Source organism: Sturnira hondurensis, unplaced genomic scaffold (assembly GCF_014824575.4).
Source record: "Sturnira hondurensis isolate 20B ecotype Veracruz unplaced genomic scaffold, ASM1482457v3 Scaffold0007865, whole genome shotgun sequence".
Lineage (NCBI taxonomy): Eukaryota > Metazoa > Chordata > Mammalia > Chiroptera > Phyllostomidae > Sturnira > Sturnira hondurensis.
In genome coordinates, this window is record NW_028080496.1 from 14,566,536 (window position 1) to 14,585,031 (window position 18,496).

Genomic DNA, 18,496 nt, shown 5'->3' on the forward strand with positions numbered 1-18,496 from the left:
CAAACAGTCTCTCACCAGGTAACGCTCACTGTGACCCCATGTGGCACCACTGGCTTCAGGTCTAGCGCTCTAGGCCTATCTGCAGCCTCCTGCCCTCAGCTGAAGGGGAACCCAGGCCAGAGGGACGCCCACACTACTGCTCAGGCACACAGGGAGGAAGATAGTGTGGGCCTTGAGTGCCCCCAGTTCCCGACACCAGCTGCCCCCTGACCCTCTTCACTCCGCTAAGGACCACTCCTTTGTCACCGAGTGAGTTTGGGTTTTGAGACCAAAACAACCTAGCTGGACTGGAGTGGCTTTAACTGACACCCGATCACAGAAGAACTCGTGTGGCGGCGGCAGGCCACTCATGGAACTCTGACCAGGCAAGACACTGGGCACACAGTTTTGTGACGTGTTTTATTTACAGGGAATGAAGACTGAGACAGACACACAACACCAGCATCATGCACTTTGTATGACAGGAGCGTGACGGCACTCAGGGGTCCAACCGGGTCACACACTGTGGACACGGAGACCCCGCTGGCCTCTGGGCTGTGGCTGAAACCACCTCTGGGTACGTTCAAGTGATACTGGTCACTTCATGTTCAGAAATGATTTGTGAATTCTGAGTGAACTGAATTACTTATAATTTGGCTGAACGGTCACACAGTATTTCCGATGTGCAGTCGGGGCCAGGCACCACATGGGAAGGAAGAGCACGCACTCTATTGCACCTACGAGTAAAAAGGTTTTTTATTTGTTTCTGGGAGACTGCAGGTCAGTATTTATATAAACATTTACACTCTTTAGTAAACACGAGAGTCCGACACATGATGCAGCATTGAGGGTGAGGACACCCTTTGCGTCTCCGCAATGCTAGTGTCCACCCAGGGCTGAGAGCCAGGCAGATGTCCAGCGGCACTTGGCCCCGAGTGGCAGGCCCCCTGCCCATCTGTCTGGGAGGGGATGCTATCCCTACATGTGCCCCTGTGGCCTTCCCCTCCACTCAGTGTCCTGTCAGGTAGTCCTGTGTTGAGTCTGAGGCGAACGACTCCGCGTCCTCATTCTCCGAGTCGTCGCTGCTGTCCTCGGCAGCCGGCTCCCCTGTGAGGGCGATGCGGGCGTAATCGTCCGTGTCTATGGATTTGCAGAAGTGGATGGCATACTTCAGTTTCTCCTCCAGCACCTGCTTACAGGAGTAGCGGGGCAGCTTCAGCAGGAAGAAGCAGGTGTAAGACTCAGGAAGGAAGTGGTCAGGAGGGTTGTATTTGTCCAGCACCTGTTGGTGAGAAACAGGAGGTAGCCAGAGATGCAGTCAAGAGCAGGATCCAGCCCTGGCTGGTGTGGCTCAGTGGATTGAGCACAAGCCTGCAAACCAAATGGTCACGGGTTGGATTCCCAGTCAGGGTATGTGCCTGGGTTGGGGGCGCAACCTGGTATGTGCCAGGTCCCGGGTAGGGGGCACAAGAGAGGCAACCACGCATTAATGTTGCTCTCCCTCTTTCCCTTCCCTTCTCTAAAAAAATAAAATCTTTAAAAAAAAGACTCCACAAAACTCTGCACATTTCTAAGCAGAACAAGTATCATTAACAATATAATCTAGCTAATTTTAGAGATAAAAAGGAACAACACACCAGCTCCTAGACTTGTAGTAAAAAATAGCAATTGGTTGCTATGACAATTACTTTTGCTCTGATCAGCGCTCAAAGAGGGCTGGAGGGTTGGGATGATGGGCGTGGCCTGTCACTCACAGCAGAGTGGCTCTCCTTGCCCCTACAGAGGAAGGTGCTGGGAAGCCAGCAGAACTGTGGACAAAACCCAGAACTGCCTACGTTTTGAGAGAATACCCAGCTCTCTCGGACATCTCCCTCAGAGATGACGGTCAGAAGGATCCATCCCTGAATCCTTGCAAACACACCGGCCGGGTGGACCCTCCATCCTGCCCTGCCCCTCTGAGGAGCCCTCCGACCCCTAGGATACTGCTACCAGGAAAGTCTGGGGTGGGGGAGGGGTGGTCATGCCACCCTGGTGATGGGCCGGTAAACAGAGCTTGTTTCTGACCATTGGACCATGGAGTTAGGACGCAGAGCAGAACTGTTCTGCTGAGTGTCCTGGTTCTGGTAGGAGGTCACGTCAGGTGCATTCACCCGATGCACCCAGAGAACCAGGCAAAAGCCTCACACGGCGCATGCGCACACACCCAGGAGACGCTGACAGGACAGCCGTAGGTTCTGGTGGCGTCCACACACGTTTTATAAAGTAGGTAGTGCCACCCAACATCTGCAGCCACAAAATTCTGAGCTCCTAAATCAAAGGAAGGGGTGTTTTGCCTTCCCCACTCCGAAAAAGGCACAGGCACGCAGCGCCAGAGATTGGTTCCCGACCTGCCGCAGAGGGGAGCGCGGCCGCTCCTCGCTGCCCACCAGCCCCGCAGGAGCCGCACCTGGATGACGAAGTCTCGGCCCCGGAAGTCGGCGATGGTTCTCGGCAGCCGGGTGCGGCCCCACACGAAGCGGAGGAAGAGGGAGCGCTCGGTGTTGGAGAAGGACTCCATTACCTCCCAGAACCACTGGGTCAGAGACGCGGACGGCTCCACCCCTTTGTACGTGGCCACCGACTTGAGGAGGTGCAGGGGGATATCCGGGCTGCCGCACACCTACGGAGGGACACACGGTCAGGGCGACGACACTTCCCATCCTCCACTTCGGCAGGAAATACCGCGCTTTCTTTCTACCCAGGCCTGTTAGGGGAGGGACGGGGTAGGGACAGGTCGGGGGCATCCAAGTGGACATATATTCTGCTTGTGACCCCGTGGCCCGCCTTTGGAAGGGGCGGCAGGGCACACTTGCTTCCTGGGCACATCTCGGACTTCCGAGTGCATGACGTAACAGATAATCGAGGGGCTCGGATTCGGCGGTGGCGGGGGAGGGGGTGGGAGGTGGCTGTCACTACAGAAAAGGCAGTTCCCAGGTTGGCAGTTCACAGAGGCTGACGTACCATTGTCTCCAACTCATACCCAGTGAACAGAGAAAGGAGGGGGACAGGCACGACTCGGGCCATCCCCTCCCGGACAGCAGCCACCTGCTCATCGAACTCATGGAGTCTGAAAGAAAACACGCTCTGCTTTTCTATCTTTGGTGACACAGGTCTTGTCCCCCTCACACCCAGCGTCACCTCACATAGGACCCGGGTGTGTGCTTTCCAGACGAGGCCTTGGTGGTCTCTGTCCTGAGGTCACCCAGGATGGCACACAGAGGATGCCTCGGAGACTGCAGTCCAGCTGCACTGTCGCAGTCCTCCACCTCCCTCCTCCCTTCCCCTCGGACAGCTTCCCCGCGGCCCGCAGGGGAAGGCCCTCTGGAAACATGCTTCCTTCAGGGCCCTCAGGATTGGCGAGTTAGGGCACCAGGCAGAATGGGACGCAGGGGACAGAACCGAGCACCTGCCAGGACCACTGTCCACCACGGCCCAGCAAGCAAAGCCAGCCCATTCGCATCAGCCTGGTGTCCCTGGGGGACAGGGCCCAAGACCCGTGCGGTGTGGACCCAGGGAGCAGGGTTGGGGGCAGTGGTGAGCCGGGCAGGCCGGGTGCTGTTGCAACCTAACTACGCAGCAGCCACACCGGAACACTGGGGTGACAGCCACACGCGGGCAGAGATGCCTTGACTCGGTCCTGCTTCGGAAGAGGCGACCCAGGACAGGGGGCATACACACACTGCACCCGCAAAATGCAGAAGAGCCAGCAGCCTCGGGCGAGCGCGGCCAGAACCCTGACCCTGATCTGAGCTGGCTCTGAGGGCCAGGGCAGGAGACCAGCAGCACTCGGAGCCGAGTGCGTCAGCACCTCACGCACAAGACCTTCTGAAGACGCAGCCACGCATGTAGACCCCGCCCACTGTTTTTGCAGGCGGGCGGGGCCGCACACCTGTAGTTGATGGCCAGCCGGACATACTCCGCGCGGTTGTCCAGGGTGATGTGAGTGTACTTGGAGCTTAGCTGGATGTCTTGGCCGCTGGCGCTCGGCACGGTGAAGGGCAGGCTCATGGCCTCGAACTCCTCGGACGTGGCTTCATTGTCACGGATGTACATGAGCCCCGGGATGAAGTCTTTGTCCACCTTTTAGGGGCCAACAGGAGTCTGTGTGTTGGGCATGGGCCGTTCTCACACCCCAGGCCCCCACTCGCAGCCCGGCACTCAGGCCCAAGTGGCCTCAGGCGGCCTGGGGTGCGTAACCAGGCGCCCATGCATCCCACAGGCCAGAAAGTGAGTGGGCAGCAATGAAAAAATCGGCAGTTCAAGAACATCCTTAGACCAGCCACTGAGAGTGCACTGGCCACAGCAGCTGGTGGCTCCACCCCCCACCCCGCTCTGCCCCTCTCCATCCCACTGCCGGTGGCCTTAGCCCCCCCACAGCAGAACTCAGGAGCCTCGGCTGCTCAGACAGTCTAGCGAGGTCTCCGAGCTGACCAGCCTGTGTCCACACCCCTCAGCTGCTCTACAGGATAGTGGTCTGCGGTCAGCACCCCGACCACCATGACAGGGTCAGGGCCTTGGGACAGGCTGCACCTCTTAAGCAATCCCCAGACCCCACTTTTCCCTCTACCTCCCTCCCGGATGTTACCTCGCTGAGGTCTGCAATGGTGAGGCTCATGCCTGCCAGCTGCTTCCAGACGGGCTCGGCCAGGCTGAGACTCAGGGGACTCCCAGTGCGGATGGCAATGCCCAGCAGCACGCCTGCGCGTTCAGGGCAGAGATGGGAGGGGTTGGAAACCGGGGGGGGGGGGGGGGGGGGGGGGACCACNGGGGGACACAACCCGGCCACTTGACCCCACAGGGACAACTCTCCCCTGGGGCTCTGGCACCTTCAGACCTGTGCCACCCCAACTGAAGAGGCCTGTCATTAAAGTAGCTGCCCCGTTTCAAATTTCTTGTGGCTTTAGTTACCAAGGGCAAGTTTCTGACCCCCACCCCCCCGCCCCACTCTGTCCAGCATCAGCCATCAGGTGCTCCGAGGCCCAGCCCCACCACTCTGATGGCAAAGCCCCAAATGGAAGAGGCACGAGGGATGGAGCAGCCACCCAGAGCCCTCAGCTACGACCCGCAGCTCCTGACACAGGCAGGACACAGAAAGATGTTGCCCCTCGGTGTGCCCAAGGTCCTCTGGGACCCTGGCAGGTCCCCACCACTGCAAACAGAGGAAAGCTAACAGCGGACACGCAGCATGTTACGGCCCCTCCCAAGACACAGCAAACATCAGGCCAAGGGAGGGTGCACAGGGGGCCCCCAAAATTGCGTATGCCAGAGGCGCACCCAGGAAGCGGAACATGTTGGTGTGCACGGGCGCCCTGGCGGCGGGGCTGAACAGGTAGCAGTCGCGGTTGGCCCCTGACTCGTCCCTCCCATTGGGCGTCACGATGAGCAGGGGGGTGAGTCCATTCTGCAGCTCCTCACAGATCTCGGCTATGGACTCGCTGTAGCCGCCGCCACAGTCATCCACAGATTCACCTGAGGAGGGGGGAGAGTCAGCCACACGGTCCCCCAGCAGAGCCCACGGGAGCAGACACCCCAGCCTCCCTCAAACCTCCCGCCATGGGGACCACCCACACTGCCTATGCATGCAGCTCTCACCCACAAACTTGACTTTCCAGACACGGTGGGGCAGCAGCAGGCTGTCGGCACTGAATGAGCTCATCTTTGCACACATCTGCCCAAAAACGGACTTGGTGCCGTCAGGGCCTGCCAGGCCACCTTTGCTCCGTGAACGCTTGACCTTTAGGAGGTAAGTAGAAGGGACAGTGGTCGAGGAGGAGGCACAGTGGACAGGCCCAGGGACGCCAGTGGCCAAGGCCGAGCCCTGTGGCCACATGACCATGTCACTACCTGCACTCCCTGTCCTGGTCACCAGCTGCAGTGGGGACCACAGAAAGCGGGCTGTACTCATGTCGTGCCCCACCAACAAGTCAAAGGAAGGCCCACCAAACTCCCAGGCAATGTAAAGGGCTTCCAGACTAGTCCCCCCTCACCAGCCCCCCGCCTTGCTAGCTCCTGTCCCTCACTGCACGCACCCCAGGCCCTCCTAGGACCTCAATGGCCAAGCAGGAGCTCCTTTCCCTGGTGCTTCCTCCCAGGGCCTCACACGCAGGAGGCCCACTGTATGAACGATGCTCACCCCTCGGCGTGGTGCCTAAGCAAACACCACTGAGAGAGCCCAGACCACAGTGTTGTGTGATCTGCCCCTGTGCTCGGTGACCGCGCCCTGACTCACCCCATGGCATCAGTGGCCCTCCCAGGCAGAGTCTGGGCACTCGGAGTCAGGGCTCTGACACCCAGCCGGAAGTGTGGCTCTGCCTGGACCTGCCTCGTCTCCTTCCTGTATGGTCCTGCTTGGCCCGTGGGGTCACCTGTTTCTAAGTATGGTCCCTTTTCCCACCTAAACGTCTCATCCCAGCCTAACACCTCCAGCCAAATTGGACAAGGGCCTGCAGCCCTCACTTGGCAGAGACTCAGTAAGCCGGCAGCCTGTGCCGCAGCCGCACTCAGAACCAACTGGATGCTCCATCAGAAACGAGACCAAGTTAGGGACAAAACCATGAGAAATATGCTTCATGCCGATTGCTCCAGCTAAACACCCACCACCCGTAACCTGACAACAAAGACAGTAACAGACACCTGTGGGATGAACTTTTCTAGCGCCAGGTAGCTGGCTCTGTCCACAGGTGTTACTGCCCTAACTCCTGTGGGCCACCCGACCCCCGCAGGGGACTGAGCTGCGGACAGGAAGCAGGGGGGGTGCCTGCACACAAGGCAAGAGACCCGGACCCGCTCCCTGCCCTGGGCATCGCACGGCCTCCGTGTCCAATGACCAGTGACAGAGACAATGCTCTCAGCTGCTACGAAGGAGTGGGCTCTGTGACCCCAGAGGCGCCAGGAGAACCGAGCCGGTGAGCTGAAGGGGCGGGGGCTCTGTGCAGCAGGAGCCCAGAGGGCAGTCACGGGCTCTAGTCACAGCACTGTCAGTCTGTAGAAGGGAGCGTACATACATTCCACGCTGACTGTGAAGTGAAAACTTATTGATGTGCACTGATTCTCAGGTCCTATTACATGGCTACATCAAATGCAAATGAAGAAACCTTTCCGGAATACAGCCTACATGCAGTGTCCCCAGACCACTTCCCGTGGGTGTCCCTAGGGGGAGAGGGCTGGTGCCCTCAAGTTCTGTAGCCATACCCAGGGCAGAAAGGAGCCAATCGTTTGCTCAGATTCCCCACCCCAGCCCAGGTTCTATTTTTGGTGAGAAGAACAATTCCATTTCCCTCTGTGGGTAGCCACTCCACACCCCCATGCACAGGGCACTGGAGCTGGAGGTGGTTCATCTGCCTCAAAAAGATGCCCAATGCAAATCTGGGTGCTCTCTCCCCACCTGCTCCTTCACCACACACTGAACAGGCTCCCAACCCAGGCCCCTGCGCTGGGATGCAAGGACCAGAGGGGAAGGGGCACCCGGCACACGACTGACACAGAGACGGCGCCTGGCGTGGCGCTGGGCATCACTGAGCCCTGACGCCTGGGCCCTGCCGAGAAGCCCGTCCCAGGCTGAGGCGGGCGCATGATCCAGGAACACCATGATCTGTGGCCATCAGCTCAAACTTCAGTATCTAAAACCTACTAATACAAAGCTGACCAAAATGTTCCTCCAAGGTGTGGAAATAAAAGCTTTTTCATAAGCCTCACTCAATAGCCCGTTTGTCCATGGAGCGGGCTGCCTGGCCTCCAGCGCAGCGTTACGCACGCTGACGTCCGTGAACAGACCACTTCCATCAGTGCGGCTGCTCATGTCCTCTAGCAAACCACGAGAGTTTGCATTTTATTGCAATGCCCCAAGCCTGGGAAAGCTTCCAATCAGGAACCCACAGCAGGGTGGAAATCATGTGTTAACACAAAGGCGCGGGAACAAACTATCTGTTCTTTGTGGCTCTGCTTCCATTCAGAAGGCAGGGCTGGTGCTGTGTGGACTCGAAATGCCAGGCGCCACCAGGCTTCCCCTCAGGGTTAGTGATGGACTGACCGGCGCTTGCAACACGGGCAGTAGGAGGAAGGCAAAGCTGGTCCACGTTTCTGTTCTCAGTTACCACAGTGAGACATGTTAGTGAACTGGCTTGTGAACGGTGACCATGAGGGGGAACCCTTCCAAAATCCCCCAGGAATTATCTTCTGGAGGGCGGGCCCACATAGTCCAGGCCATGTAGTTCATGCATCCCCCACCAGGTGAGTGCTGTAGGAACCCATCTGTATCACTGCACCAGCTGGTATTGGGAGAGGCTGCGTTCGGCTTCAGCGCATTTTTTTGGAAGAGTATTCAGTGTGCTTTCCCATGTCATGATGGGCAATTTACAAGAGTACCTGTCCACACTGTGTTGAGTGTTCAGCAGTTTTTGACCAAAAACGGCATGACCCCTCTGCCCGCCCGCCCTATTCTCCTGATCTCACCCAAGCAACTTTTTTTTTGTTTCCCTGGATGAAAAAAAGCCCTCAAAGGGAAACATTTTGCCAACATGGAAGAGGTGAAAAAAGTGAAGCACTAAAAGGCATCAAAATCAACAAGTTCAAAACCTGTTCTGAGCAGTGGAAAAAAGGTCTTGATAGGTGTATTGTATCAAATGGAGAGAACTCGAAGGGACTCAAGTTTATACAGGTCAGAATAAATACACAGCTGTTTATGAACAGATGCCAGGGTTTTTGCTCCCCCTCCCCTGTAAGCCCTGAGAGCTGGGGAGCATGTGAGGCTGGTGGCACAGGCAAGGGGGTGGCCACCACCTGCACTGGAGGCCTCTGACCGGCCCTGCTTCTCAGCACCGCACCCCAGGGACCAGGTGATGCGACACCCAGGAGGGGCTTCAGGCGGCCCTGCAGTTGCCAGAGCAGGAGCGCAGCCTGCCAGCCGGGGCAGAGGGCTCCGACCAGGAAACCTGGAGAACGGGGGCAGCTGTCAGCACAGCCAACGCCAGAGCAGGCTGCAGGGGACGGGGAGGCGTGGCCAGCACCCCAGGGGGCACAGCAAGGCACATCGGAGTCACCCTCGGGGCTGCCAGAAGCACACACCTCCTGGCCCCACCCCCTGCCTGTCAGTGGCCATTACCACCCTGGGGCGGAAGGTGGCCATGGCCACTTCTCCCTCTTTGCTAATCTGTCCTTGTGCTTCTGGGTTTGGGTTTCTCGCTTCTGTTGTAAGGAAAACACTTCACACCCCCATGGGTGGCCTCGGCGCCCAGGACAGCCACACTACAGCACTTAGTCTCTAGGACGAGGGCATGGCCTAGGCCTGCCCACCCCTGCCGCCCAGGACACCGGCACCAGACACTCTGTGGACACAGAACCCCCTCCACGGTCACCTGGATCCGGTTCAGCTCCACCACGGGGCCGTGCTGGCGGTCTCGCACCATCGTGGCTTGAACCACCTTTCGGAAAGCCACCTCCTAAAACATGACAGATGGAGGTTACGATGTGACGCAGAAAGTATGACCCACAGACAGACAAATCAGGACACAGTTTTAAAATCTTCTAGTCCCCAAAGTCCTATTTTCTCAACAACAGGTAACTACAAACACTCTTCTCCAGGTTGTGAGGTGGCTCAGGGAGCGTCTGGCCTCCACGCCCACCCAGGGCGCTCGGGCCCCACCAAGGCGAGACAGAACAGAGGGCCAGAGGTGCTGGGGACCCGCTCTGACTCGGGTCTCGGGCCAGGCTCTGAGAACAACTAGGAAGCCAAGGCTTCCCAGGCAAACCCGAAGTACGCCCGACTGACCCCAAAGCCTAATCACACCTCAGTGTCACTGCGCCAACCACACAACAGCAGCAGGACCCGGAGCCCCAAGGAGCAGGCAGGCTTGGGGTGGGGACGGGACAGCGATGAGGGAGGGACACACAAGCACCAGACGCTAAAGGGAACCCCGCGTGACCATGCTGAGATGGTGAGGAGAGGGAGCACGACACAGCGTCCCCCAGGGACAGGCTGGCTGGCTGTGCAGGTGTGGGCCTGGGCGCAGGGACATGACACTGCGTACATGTGAGGACAGCAGGGCAGGGGACCCAAGTGACACTCAGAAGGGGTAGAATCAGAAAGAGTCCCAGGTCTCTGCCAAGTAGACGGTGCCTTCCTCCAGGGACAGGGTGGGAGGGGGCACAGGGCCCGGCAGCTTGGCCTGGTCAGGGCCCTAGAACTCCAGCCCCCGAAGGCAGAAAGGCCGGGGTCCAGGCAGCTGGGGCGCAGCCGCAGAGGGCAAGATCAAGAGGGCGTCATGGAGGGACCTGGCCAGCAGGGGTGCTCCCCTCGCTACATAGCCCCATCCACTCCCACAGCTAACTCTGCCCGTCCCTACTGGACCTCTGCTTTCTGCACTCCCGACCCGCAGCCAGGCAGCCTTTCTGAGCTCTGAGCGTGTCCTGGTTGTTAGGCTCCAGTCACCTCCCCAAACCCCCCTAGCAGAAGGCCCCACCCGCAGGGGTCTGGGGCTGAGGGCACCTCTGAGACCCCCACACCACCCACCACCCCAGCACTCACAGCCTCTGTGGACATGCACTGCCACCCACTGTCCTCTCCCGACGAGGACAGGCTGCCCCTCGCTGCCTGGTGCCCCCCACTTGAAGGGATAAGAAGTGGTTGAAGTCAGGTTTCCCATCCGTTTTCCCTGCTCCCCATCATTGGCCAGGCCCTGCCATGACCACGGCCTCACCACTGTGCGCATGCCTCTAAATCACACACAACGATGACTGTGTGCAGCTCCTGTCTGCTCAGTGGGGACAGAGCCAGTCCTCAACAAAACCTGACTGGGCAGGACTACCGGCACTGAACTTTTTTTCAGTACGAAGAGACCGTCATGTCGGAGAACCCTGCAGTGCAGGGCCCCCACCCCGACCCGCAGGAGCCATCACTGCAGGAGCATAGCCCGCCACAGCGCCTCCGAGCCTCTGCTAGATGGTCCCACCCACCTGCCCGCCAGAAACTCAGTGACTTCCTGTCAGGGGAAACCCCGACTCCTGAGTCAGGCACCCCACTTCTGGAAAGCTCAAACAACCACGAGTGTGACAGGCCGGACTGGATCTAGTGCCTTTCGGATGCGCCTTCTCGATCTACCCACAGGCTATCGTGCGGAAGGGAGAGGCAGAGACCACATGGGAGAAACGCAGGCTCCAAAGCAGGAGAGATGTTGTCTGTCTGTCTGTCTGTCACGGCCACGCTCTGACACCCAGAGCGGAGCGGGGCAGGCAGTAGGTGCCAGAGCAGGGCCTGGGGAGCGCGCTGTGCCCAGGCAGCCCCGGTGTGCGTTTCCACCAGTTTACCTTTCCCTGGGATATCAGGATCCCCCGCAGGGTGTCGAAGCCCACAGACGGCCCGAGCCCAGCCTCGCCGAGGGCGCCCTCCAGGTCAAACATGGGGATGCAGGGGCAGAAGACCTCGGACAGGTGGTGCAGCAGCAGCAGCCGGTTGCGCAGGGCGACGATGGGGATCTCCTGCAGGTGGTTGTACTCCATGGGGACCTGCAACATCGGCACCCGTTAGTGCGCCTGTGCATCCAGCGCGCACACGAGCACTGGTCTCCAGGTGGATTCTGAAACACTGTTTTGTTTTTTAAGATTTTATTTGTTTGTTTGTTTATTTATAGAGAGAGGGGAAGGAAAGGAAAAAGGGAGAGAAACATCAATGTGCAGTTGCCTCATGTGCGCTCCCTACTGGGGTACTGGTCGCAACCCAGGAACATGCCCTAATTGGGAATTGAACTAGTGACCCTTCGGTTCCCAGGCCCGTGCTCAATCCACTTAGCCACACCAGCTAGGTGAAACACTGTTTGAAAAGCAGAGATGCACCTGAAGTCCGCATCTGGTTTGAAAAATCTCACTGTAATAGTATTCTAGCCACTCTGCTTCAGCCAAGTCACGTAAACCAAGGAGAACACTGATAAAGTTGGTCTACACATAGTTCACTGAAGAACGGGGGTGGCCTGTTCTACCAGAGTGGTTTTCCATGGGTCCAAAGCTTCTGAACAAAGGCGACACACTTCATCGACACGCAGACTGTGAGATGACGTGAATGCTGAAGTTCTCAAAGCGCTCATTTCAACACAGTGAGCCTGAGGGGTTTCCAGTGGAGCGCCCGGCTGCACCCAGTTCAGTGCGTACACAGGAGCTCTGCCCTAACACGCATGCCCAGCCCACCCACCCACCAGCACTGACCTGTGCAGGCAGTTTCCCAGCGCTGGCAGGCTTGCTGGTCGACCAGGCCAGAGTGTGCGCTGAGCCGCAGGCCACGCGGTTCACCTTCTTACCCTGAAGTGCTGCGACCAGCCGAGGCCTCTGGATGGCATTTGTTGTTCCATCTCCCAGCTGCCCCTCATCGTTGTCACCCCACGTGTACACTTCACCTACAACAGCAAATGCAGGAGAGAAACTGGGTGTGAGGACTGGCGCGTGAGCAGCTCCTCTGTGTTCCCACCGCAGAGGGTCATCACTGCCATCACTGGAAGTGACCTCTGGGTGACCAGCATTTCTGAGCACAGCTCCAGAGGGACACAAGTCTGGGACTCTCAGCAGCCCTGTGGCCAACAAGCCCTCTGTGGTCTCAGACATCCAGTGGTGTGCACAGGGTGAAGCACCAGAGGCAGCTGCCCTGAATTGGATCCACACATTAAAACAGATGGTAACAGTGGCTCACTTCTGGTCAAGATGGCAGTGTAGGCAGACATGGCTCACCTCTTCACACAAGCACATCAAATTTACAACTACAATAGAGAACCACCATCACGGAGAACTCTCAGAAATCAAGTTGAATGGCCGCCTGACAGCTACGGAATTAAAGAAACCACATCGATTCAGACTGGAAGGAGGGGCACAGATGCAGAACAGGCTGGTCCCACACCCATGAGCGGTGGACAAAAATTCAGGAGGGCTATCTCAGGAGTAAGGAGATACTCCCACACTGGGGCCTGCCAGGAAGGGTTCCAGTGCCAGGAAGGTAAGTCCCCATAACTTCTAGCTGCAAAAATCAGCAGGGATTGAGTTAGTGGGAGAAAATGCTGGAGCCCCAAGCAATTCCTCTTAAAGAACCCACACACGGACCCACCTATTCACACTCCCTCCCTCTGAGCTCCAGCACCAGGGTGGCAGCAGGAAAGGCACCAGTGGTGTCCGGGGAGGAACTGAAGTGTCAGGGGTGAGCAGAGGCTACTGTCCCTTTTCTAAACCCTCTGCCCACAGGCCGGCCAGCTGGTGACATACCCTAGACTCCGCCAACCTGGTTAACTCTGTTTGAACCAACTTGGAGATCCCCAGACTCCACTCCACCCAACTTACGGGCCCACCCAAGATGCTTTTCCATGTGAATGGCTGGTCTTGGCTCCTAAATCCTATCAAACAAGCAGCAGCTGGCTTCAGTGAGCCCCAGGCCCGGCACTAGCAGCAGCCAGCCTGGATTCATTGCTTGGCTTGCCCTGGGAATCTCTAAGCCAAGCCCAAGAAGCAGCCATGTCAGATTCCTTTATAGCTCAGACAGGGTGGCTCTGGGCAAAACACAATTGGGAGCTGACCCTTGGCCTGCACCACCCGGGAAACCCCAGCGCCAACACACCCAGGGGACAGCTACAGACCACATCGGAGCACCACCACCCTGCCCCTGCACAGCTGATCCTCCACGGAAGGCAGAGGTTGGAGGTCAGTGGTCACAGCCAGTCCTTGCAGCTGACTGGCCTGGGTAAATCACTACCATTCACCTGCCAACAGCAACCATGGCTCAACTAGAAGAGGAGGGTGTACTCAGCCCTCACGAAGGGTGCACCTTGAGTATCCAGCTTGGGTGTTACGGAGGCTGTGCCACTGGCCCTCCAGGACACCTACTACATCACGCCACATGACCAAGACACGGAGTCAAAGCATCCCTACCTAGTACATAGAAACAAACACAGGGAGGCTGCCAAACTGAGGAGACAAAGAAACATGGTCCAAATGAAAGAACAGATGAAAACTTTTTCAGAAAGAGCTAAACTAAATGGAGATAAGCAATCTATCAGATGTCCAGTTCAAAACACTGGTGATAAGGATGCTCAAGGAACTTAGCGAGGATCTTGGCAGCATAAAAAAGACCCAATCAGAACCAAAGGCCACACTAATTGAAATAAAGAACAATTTACAGGGAAACAACAGTAGAGTGGATGAAGCTGAGAATCAAATCAACGATTTGGAACATAAGGAAATAAAAAATAACCTATCAGAACAACAAGGAGAAAAAAGAATTTTAAAAAATGAGGATAGTATAAGCAGCCTCTGGGACAACTTCACGAGGTCCAACATTAGCGTGATAGGGGTGCCAGAAGGAGAAGAGAAAGAGCAAGAAATTGGAAATCTATAATGAAGGAAAACATCCCTCATTTGGTGAAGGAAATAGACATGCAAGTTCAGGAAACACAGAGAGTCGCAAACAAGACGGACCCAAAGAAGCCCACACCAAGACACATTACAATGAAAATGCCAAAGGTTAAAATTAAAGAGAGAATCTTAAAAGCAGCAAGGGAAAAGAAGTTAGTTACCCACAAGGAAGCTCTCATAAGACTGTCAGCTGATTCTCAAAAGCAACTTTGCAGGCTAGAAGGGACTGGCAAGAAATATGGAAAGTCATGAAAAGCGGGGACCTACAGCCAACACTGCTCTCCCCAGCAAAGCTATTGTTTAAAATCAATGGGCAGATAAAGTGCTTCTCAGACAAGAAAAAACTAAAGGAGTTCATCATCACCACCAAACCATTATCATATGAAATGTTAAAGGGACTAACTTAAGAAAAAGATGAAAACCATGAACAATAAAATGGCAATATCAACCACTGAATCTGAAAAACAAACTACGCCAACAAGAAGAACAGAGCCAGAATCATGGTTATGGAGAGCATTTTGATGGCTGCCAGATGGGAGGGAGCTGTGGGCGATGGGTGAAGAGATGGGGGGATTAAGAAGCACAAATGGGTAGGTACAGAATAGCCACGGGGATGTGAAGCACACAGCACAGGACATGGAGCAGCCAAAGGACTTGTACACATGACCCAGGGACACAAAGGTGTGGGGACTGCCTGAGCGGGTGGGGGGTGCTGGTGGGAGGGGGAAAGAGGGACAAATCAGGACAACTGTTATAGCATGACCAATAAAATAGTAATTAAAAACAAAACTGATGGTAATGGCCTAAGCGGCCCAGACTGATTCTGGAAGCAAACAGAACACAAAAAGTCGTTTTCTAAGACAGACCCATGTTTCCAAAGGAACACGAGCCCTCCCCACAGCTCATCAGTGGTGCAAGTCCCTGTCCAGCGCCCTGAGCGAGGTTCCCACTGTGAGTCCCCACGGCTCTAGGGGGGTTGCTCCTTACTGAATGGAGGTCAGTTCTCTGCAAACTCCTCGGGCCACGCAGCCAGGCACCACCCTGTGCGGCTAGGCCTGCGAGGTCAGGGGCAGGATGCAGGCAGCATCCTGCATCCTTCACACTCTCCGCAGGTCAGCCCTAAAGCCACAGGGTGGCAATCATCGCATGGGCAAGGACAGGACACACTCTCTGCTGAGGCGCAGCTGGGGGCAGGGAGTCAGCATTCACGAGTGACAAGAGCTTCCACATGGGGGCACTGGAGGCAGAAGCTGCCTGAGGGGGGAAGGGTCCACACGGGGTGCAGTGCAAAGGCAGTGGCGGCACGCAGGTGCCCTAGAGGATCACTCCGTCAGGGAGGGCAGGGCCCGGGTCTGCGACCACAGGAGAGAGGAGGTACAGCATGGACGGAGAAGACACGGCAACAGGCCCTGTGGAACAGAACTGGAGGCCAGGAGCCTGGTGCGGGCGAGTGCTATGAACACTCACACAGGGGTACCAAGCCCTCCCGGCAGCCAGCTTGTGGGCCATCCACACACCCACCCCCGGCTCTGTCCCCGAGAGTGCCTGGGAGCAGTGACCCCAGCAGCACTGAGCACACCCAGCAGAGCCTGTTCTCTGAACACTGCTCTCCGATGAAGGCATCAGCTTCCTTGGGGGATGGTCAAGCCCGCACATGGGGCCGGAGGGACGCACTCCAGAGACATGGCTGCCCAAAGAGAACATAAGAGCATCAGAGAGCAGCGCTCAGGAATGAGTGAGGGCCATCTCAGAGTGGACAGGGCGTGACAGCTAGGTGCACCGCGTCGTAACGTGAACAGGCGTGAAGACCAGGCAGAGCCGAAACTGGTGTGCTGTGCCAGGGCGGGGGGCAGGGCCGCTCACAGGACACAAACGACCCGCCAGGGGACAGGCACCGGGGCAGCACCTGGCTCCCCACAGATCAAACTGCATTCTTGGTACTAGCTTCCAACTGTTCCATGAATGTGGGCTGTCTCTCAAGTTCAAGAATTAAAATAAAGCAAATAAAAGGCACGCCTTCTCCTTCGGCTCCATTGGTCAGATCCACCAGCAGGCCAGCTGGGCCACTGCCAAGGTGTTGACAGGCTGCCCCTGTCTGGAGGCCGTGGGGGAACCCGCCCCTTTGCTCATTCAGCCTCTGTGGGACTGTGGTCCACCTCCCGGCTGGCCGGCAGCTGGCGGCTATCTCCAGCTCCTAGGGGCCATCGCATTCCCTGCCCCGCCACTGGTCTCCTGCCCCCTTCCCACTCCGACGGGCCTCTGTGATTTCACTGGGCTCACCCGAAAATCTAGCATAACCCCAGACCACAGGGTCAGCTGGTCAGCGATCTCAATTCCACCTGTGAAGTCCCTCTGGTGGGCTGCCAGAGACCACCGCAGGTTCAATGAGCAGAGGGCTCCCAGGACCCCGCACACAGTCACACTCAGAACCACGATTCCTCCAGCAAGAGGACACGGGGCAAACTCAGCCAAGGGAAAGGGCTCCAGGTGGGGTCTGGGGGACACCTAGTGGGGCCCCATGGGACACACCAACTGGGACAGCACGTGGGAGGTGCCAGCTGCCCGGGAAGCTCCACAGGGCCCAGAGCCGAGGGCATCCACGGGGCCGGTCACTTTGGCACCTCTGCCTGGACGGACCCCGGCTCCAGACCCCAGAGGGGAGCAGGTCTCAGCTGAGACCACGTCGTTAGTGCCAACAGTTCAGCACAACGAGGCCTCCTGTCATTCAGGGAGTGGGGTGGGGGGGTACCCTCCCAAAGGCCAGCCAAGGGTCCACCAAGCCCACAGGACTTTCCGAAGCCAGCAGTCTTGGGCTGGCCGTGTTCGCTCTTCTCTGCGAAGCCATTCAATGTAACTGACTCACAGGTGCTGCCACCAGGGGCTGGACCCACCCTCTCAGGACATGGATGACCGTCCCCCACCCCCACCACGGCTGCGCAGGCCCCTGGGCAGACTCGGAGATGCTGGGCCCTCCCACCTACCATCCTCCGTGCAGCACACGCAGTGCAGGGAGCCCGTGGCGATGGCAATGACCTTCTTCCCCTGCAGCCCCTGCACCTGCCGCGGCCTTCTGACGTGGTCATCGGATCCGTGGCCCAGCCTGTGGTAATCGCCCTTGCCCCTGCACATGAGGAAACCCGGGACTCAGCAGGGCGCCCCCTCCTGGCGAAAGCATTTCAGCACCTGTCTCACAGCCGGCAGTGAGGTCACCAACCACCTCCAAAGGGCAGCGAGTGTAACCTCAAGCAAACAGCCCGATCCCAGTGGGGTCACGTAGTCTTGCCTACCAAGTGTACACGGTGCCGGACTTGGTCAGGGCCACGGAGAACTGGGACCCGCACTCCACCTTGACCACTCCAAGGCCTGTGAGGGAGTCGATCTGCAGGGAAAAGGTTCAGTTAGACGGACTCCAGGAAGCACCTGCTGATGGCCACCCCACTAAGACCGAAACACATCCAAAGGGGAAGCGCGAAAGCCTTTTCCGTGTCGTTTCTTAGTCCTAACCCAAGGATATGTTTACTGGTCTTAAAGAGGGGGCAAAGAGAGAAAAAATCAATGAGAGAAACAGCAATTAGTTGCCTCTTATACACGTCCCAACCAGGGATTGAACTCGCAACCTGGTCATGTGCCCTGACCAGGAATTGAACCCGCAACCTTCTGGTGTACAGGATGATGCTCCAATCCGCTGAGCCACCGGGCCACAGTCCATGTCAAATATTCACCACAACTGCAAACCCGCCTCCACACAGCAAAAAAAGGTTCTCGGCAGGAACAGGTGGCCCGGCCCGGCAGATACACGTGCTGGCAGACGGCCACGAGCCCAGGCCACCGCGGGTGCACGAGTCACGGCGGGAGCTCTGGGACCCTTCCCCCCAGAATTCACTCTCCCCACTCAGTTTCTCCTTGGGGCCTGGAGGCCCCTCCAGCCAGCCCTGCACCTGTCTGCCCACGGCCAAGAGCACCAGGGCTCTGCCCACACTGGTGCCCTTGCATCTTCCCAGGCCAACCCCCTTAGAGATGAGCTCAGCCAGACCAGGGCTGCAGCCCACCTCGGCCCCTCACAGCGGGCACCAGGGACCCACGAGGGCCCACTGACACCCAC

General features: G+C 57.6%; 1 protein-coding gene across 1 annotated transcript in view; it reads right to left on the reverse strand.

Annotated features, from left to right (window-relative positions):
- Positions 1–708: 708 nt before the first annotated feature.
- Positions 709–18,496, reverse strand: part of HERC2 (HECT and RLD domain containing E3 ubiquitin protein ligase 2) — a 188,325-nt gene continuing 170,537 nt past the window's right edge. Inside the window, exons 82-93 of the mRNA XM_037053813.1 lie at positions 17,682–17,773; positions 17,376–17,515; positions 12,211–12,398; positions 11,320–11,517; positions 9,372–9,455; positions 5,611–5,752; positions 5,293–5,487; positions 4,604–4,716; positions 3,908–4,098; positions 2,980–3,085; positions 2,426–2,638; positions 709–1,261 (exon numbers count right to left, since the gene is read on the reverse strand). Of these exons, the coding sequence (XP_036909708.1) occupies positions 989–1,261; positions 2,426–2,638; positions 2,980–3,085; positions 3,908–4,098; positions 4,604–4,716; positions 5,293–5,487; positions 5,611–5,752; positions 9,372–9,455; positions 11,320–11,517; positions 12,211–12,398; positions 17,376–17,515; positions 17,682–17,773 (1,935 nt within the window). The 3' untranslated portion in view covers positions 709–988. The remainder of the gene's footprint in view (positions 1,262–2,425; positions 2,639–2,979; positions 3,086–3,907; positions 4,099–4,603; positions 4,717–5,292; positions 5,488–5,610; positions 5,753–9,371; positions 9,456–11,319; positions 11,518–12,210; positions 12,399–17,375; positions 17,516–17,681; positions 17,774–18,496) is intronic.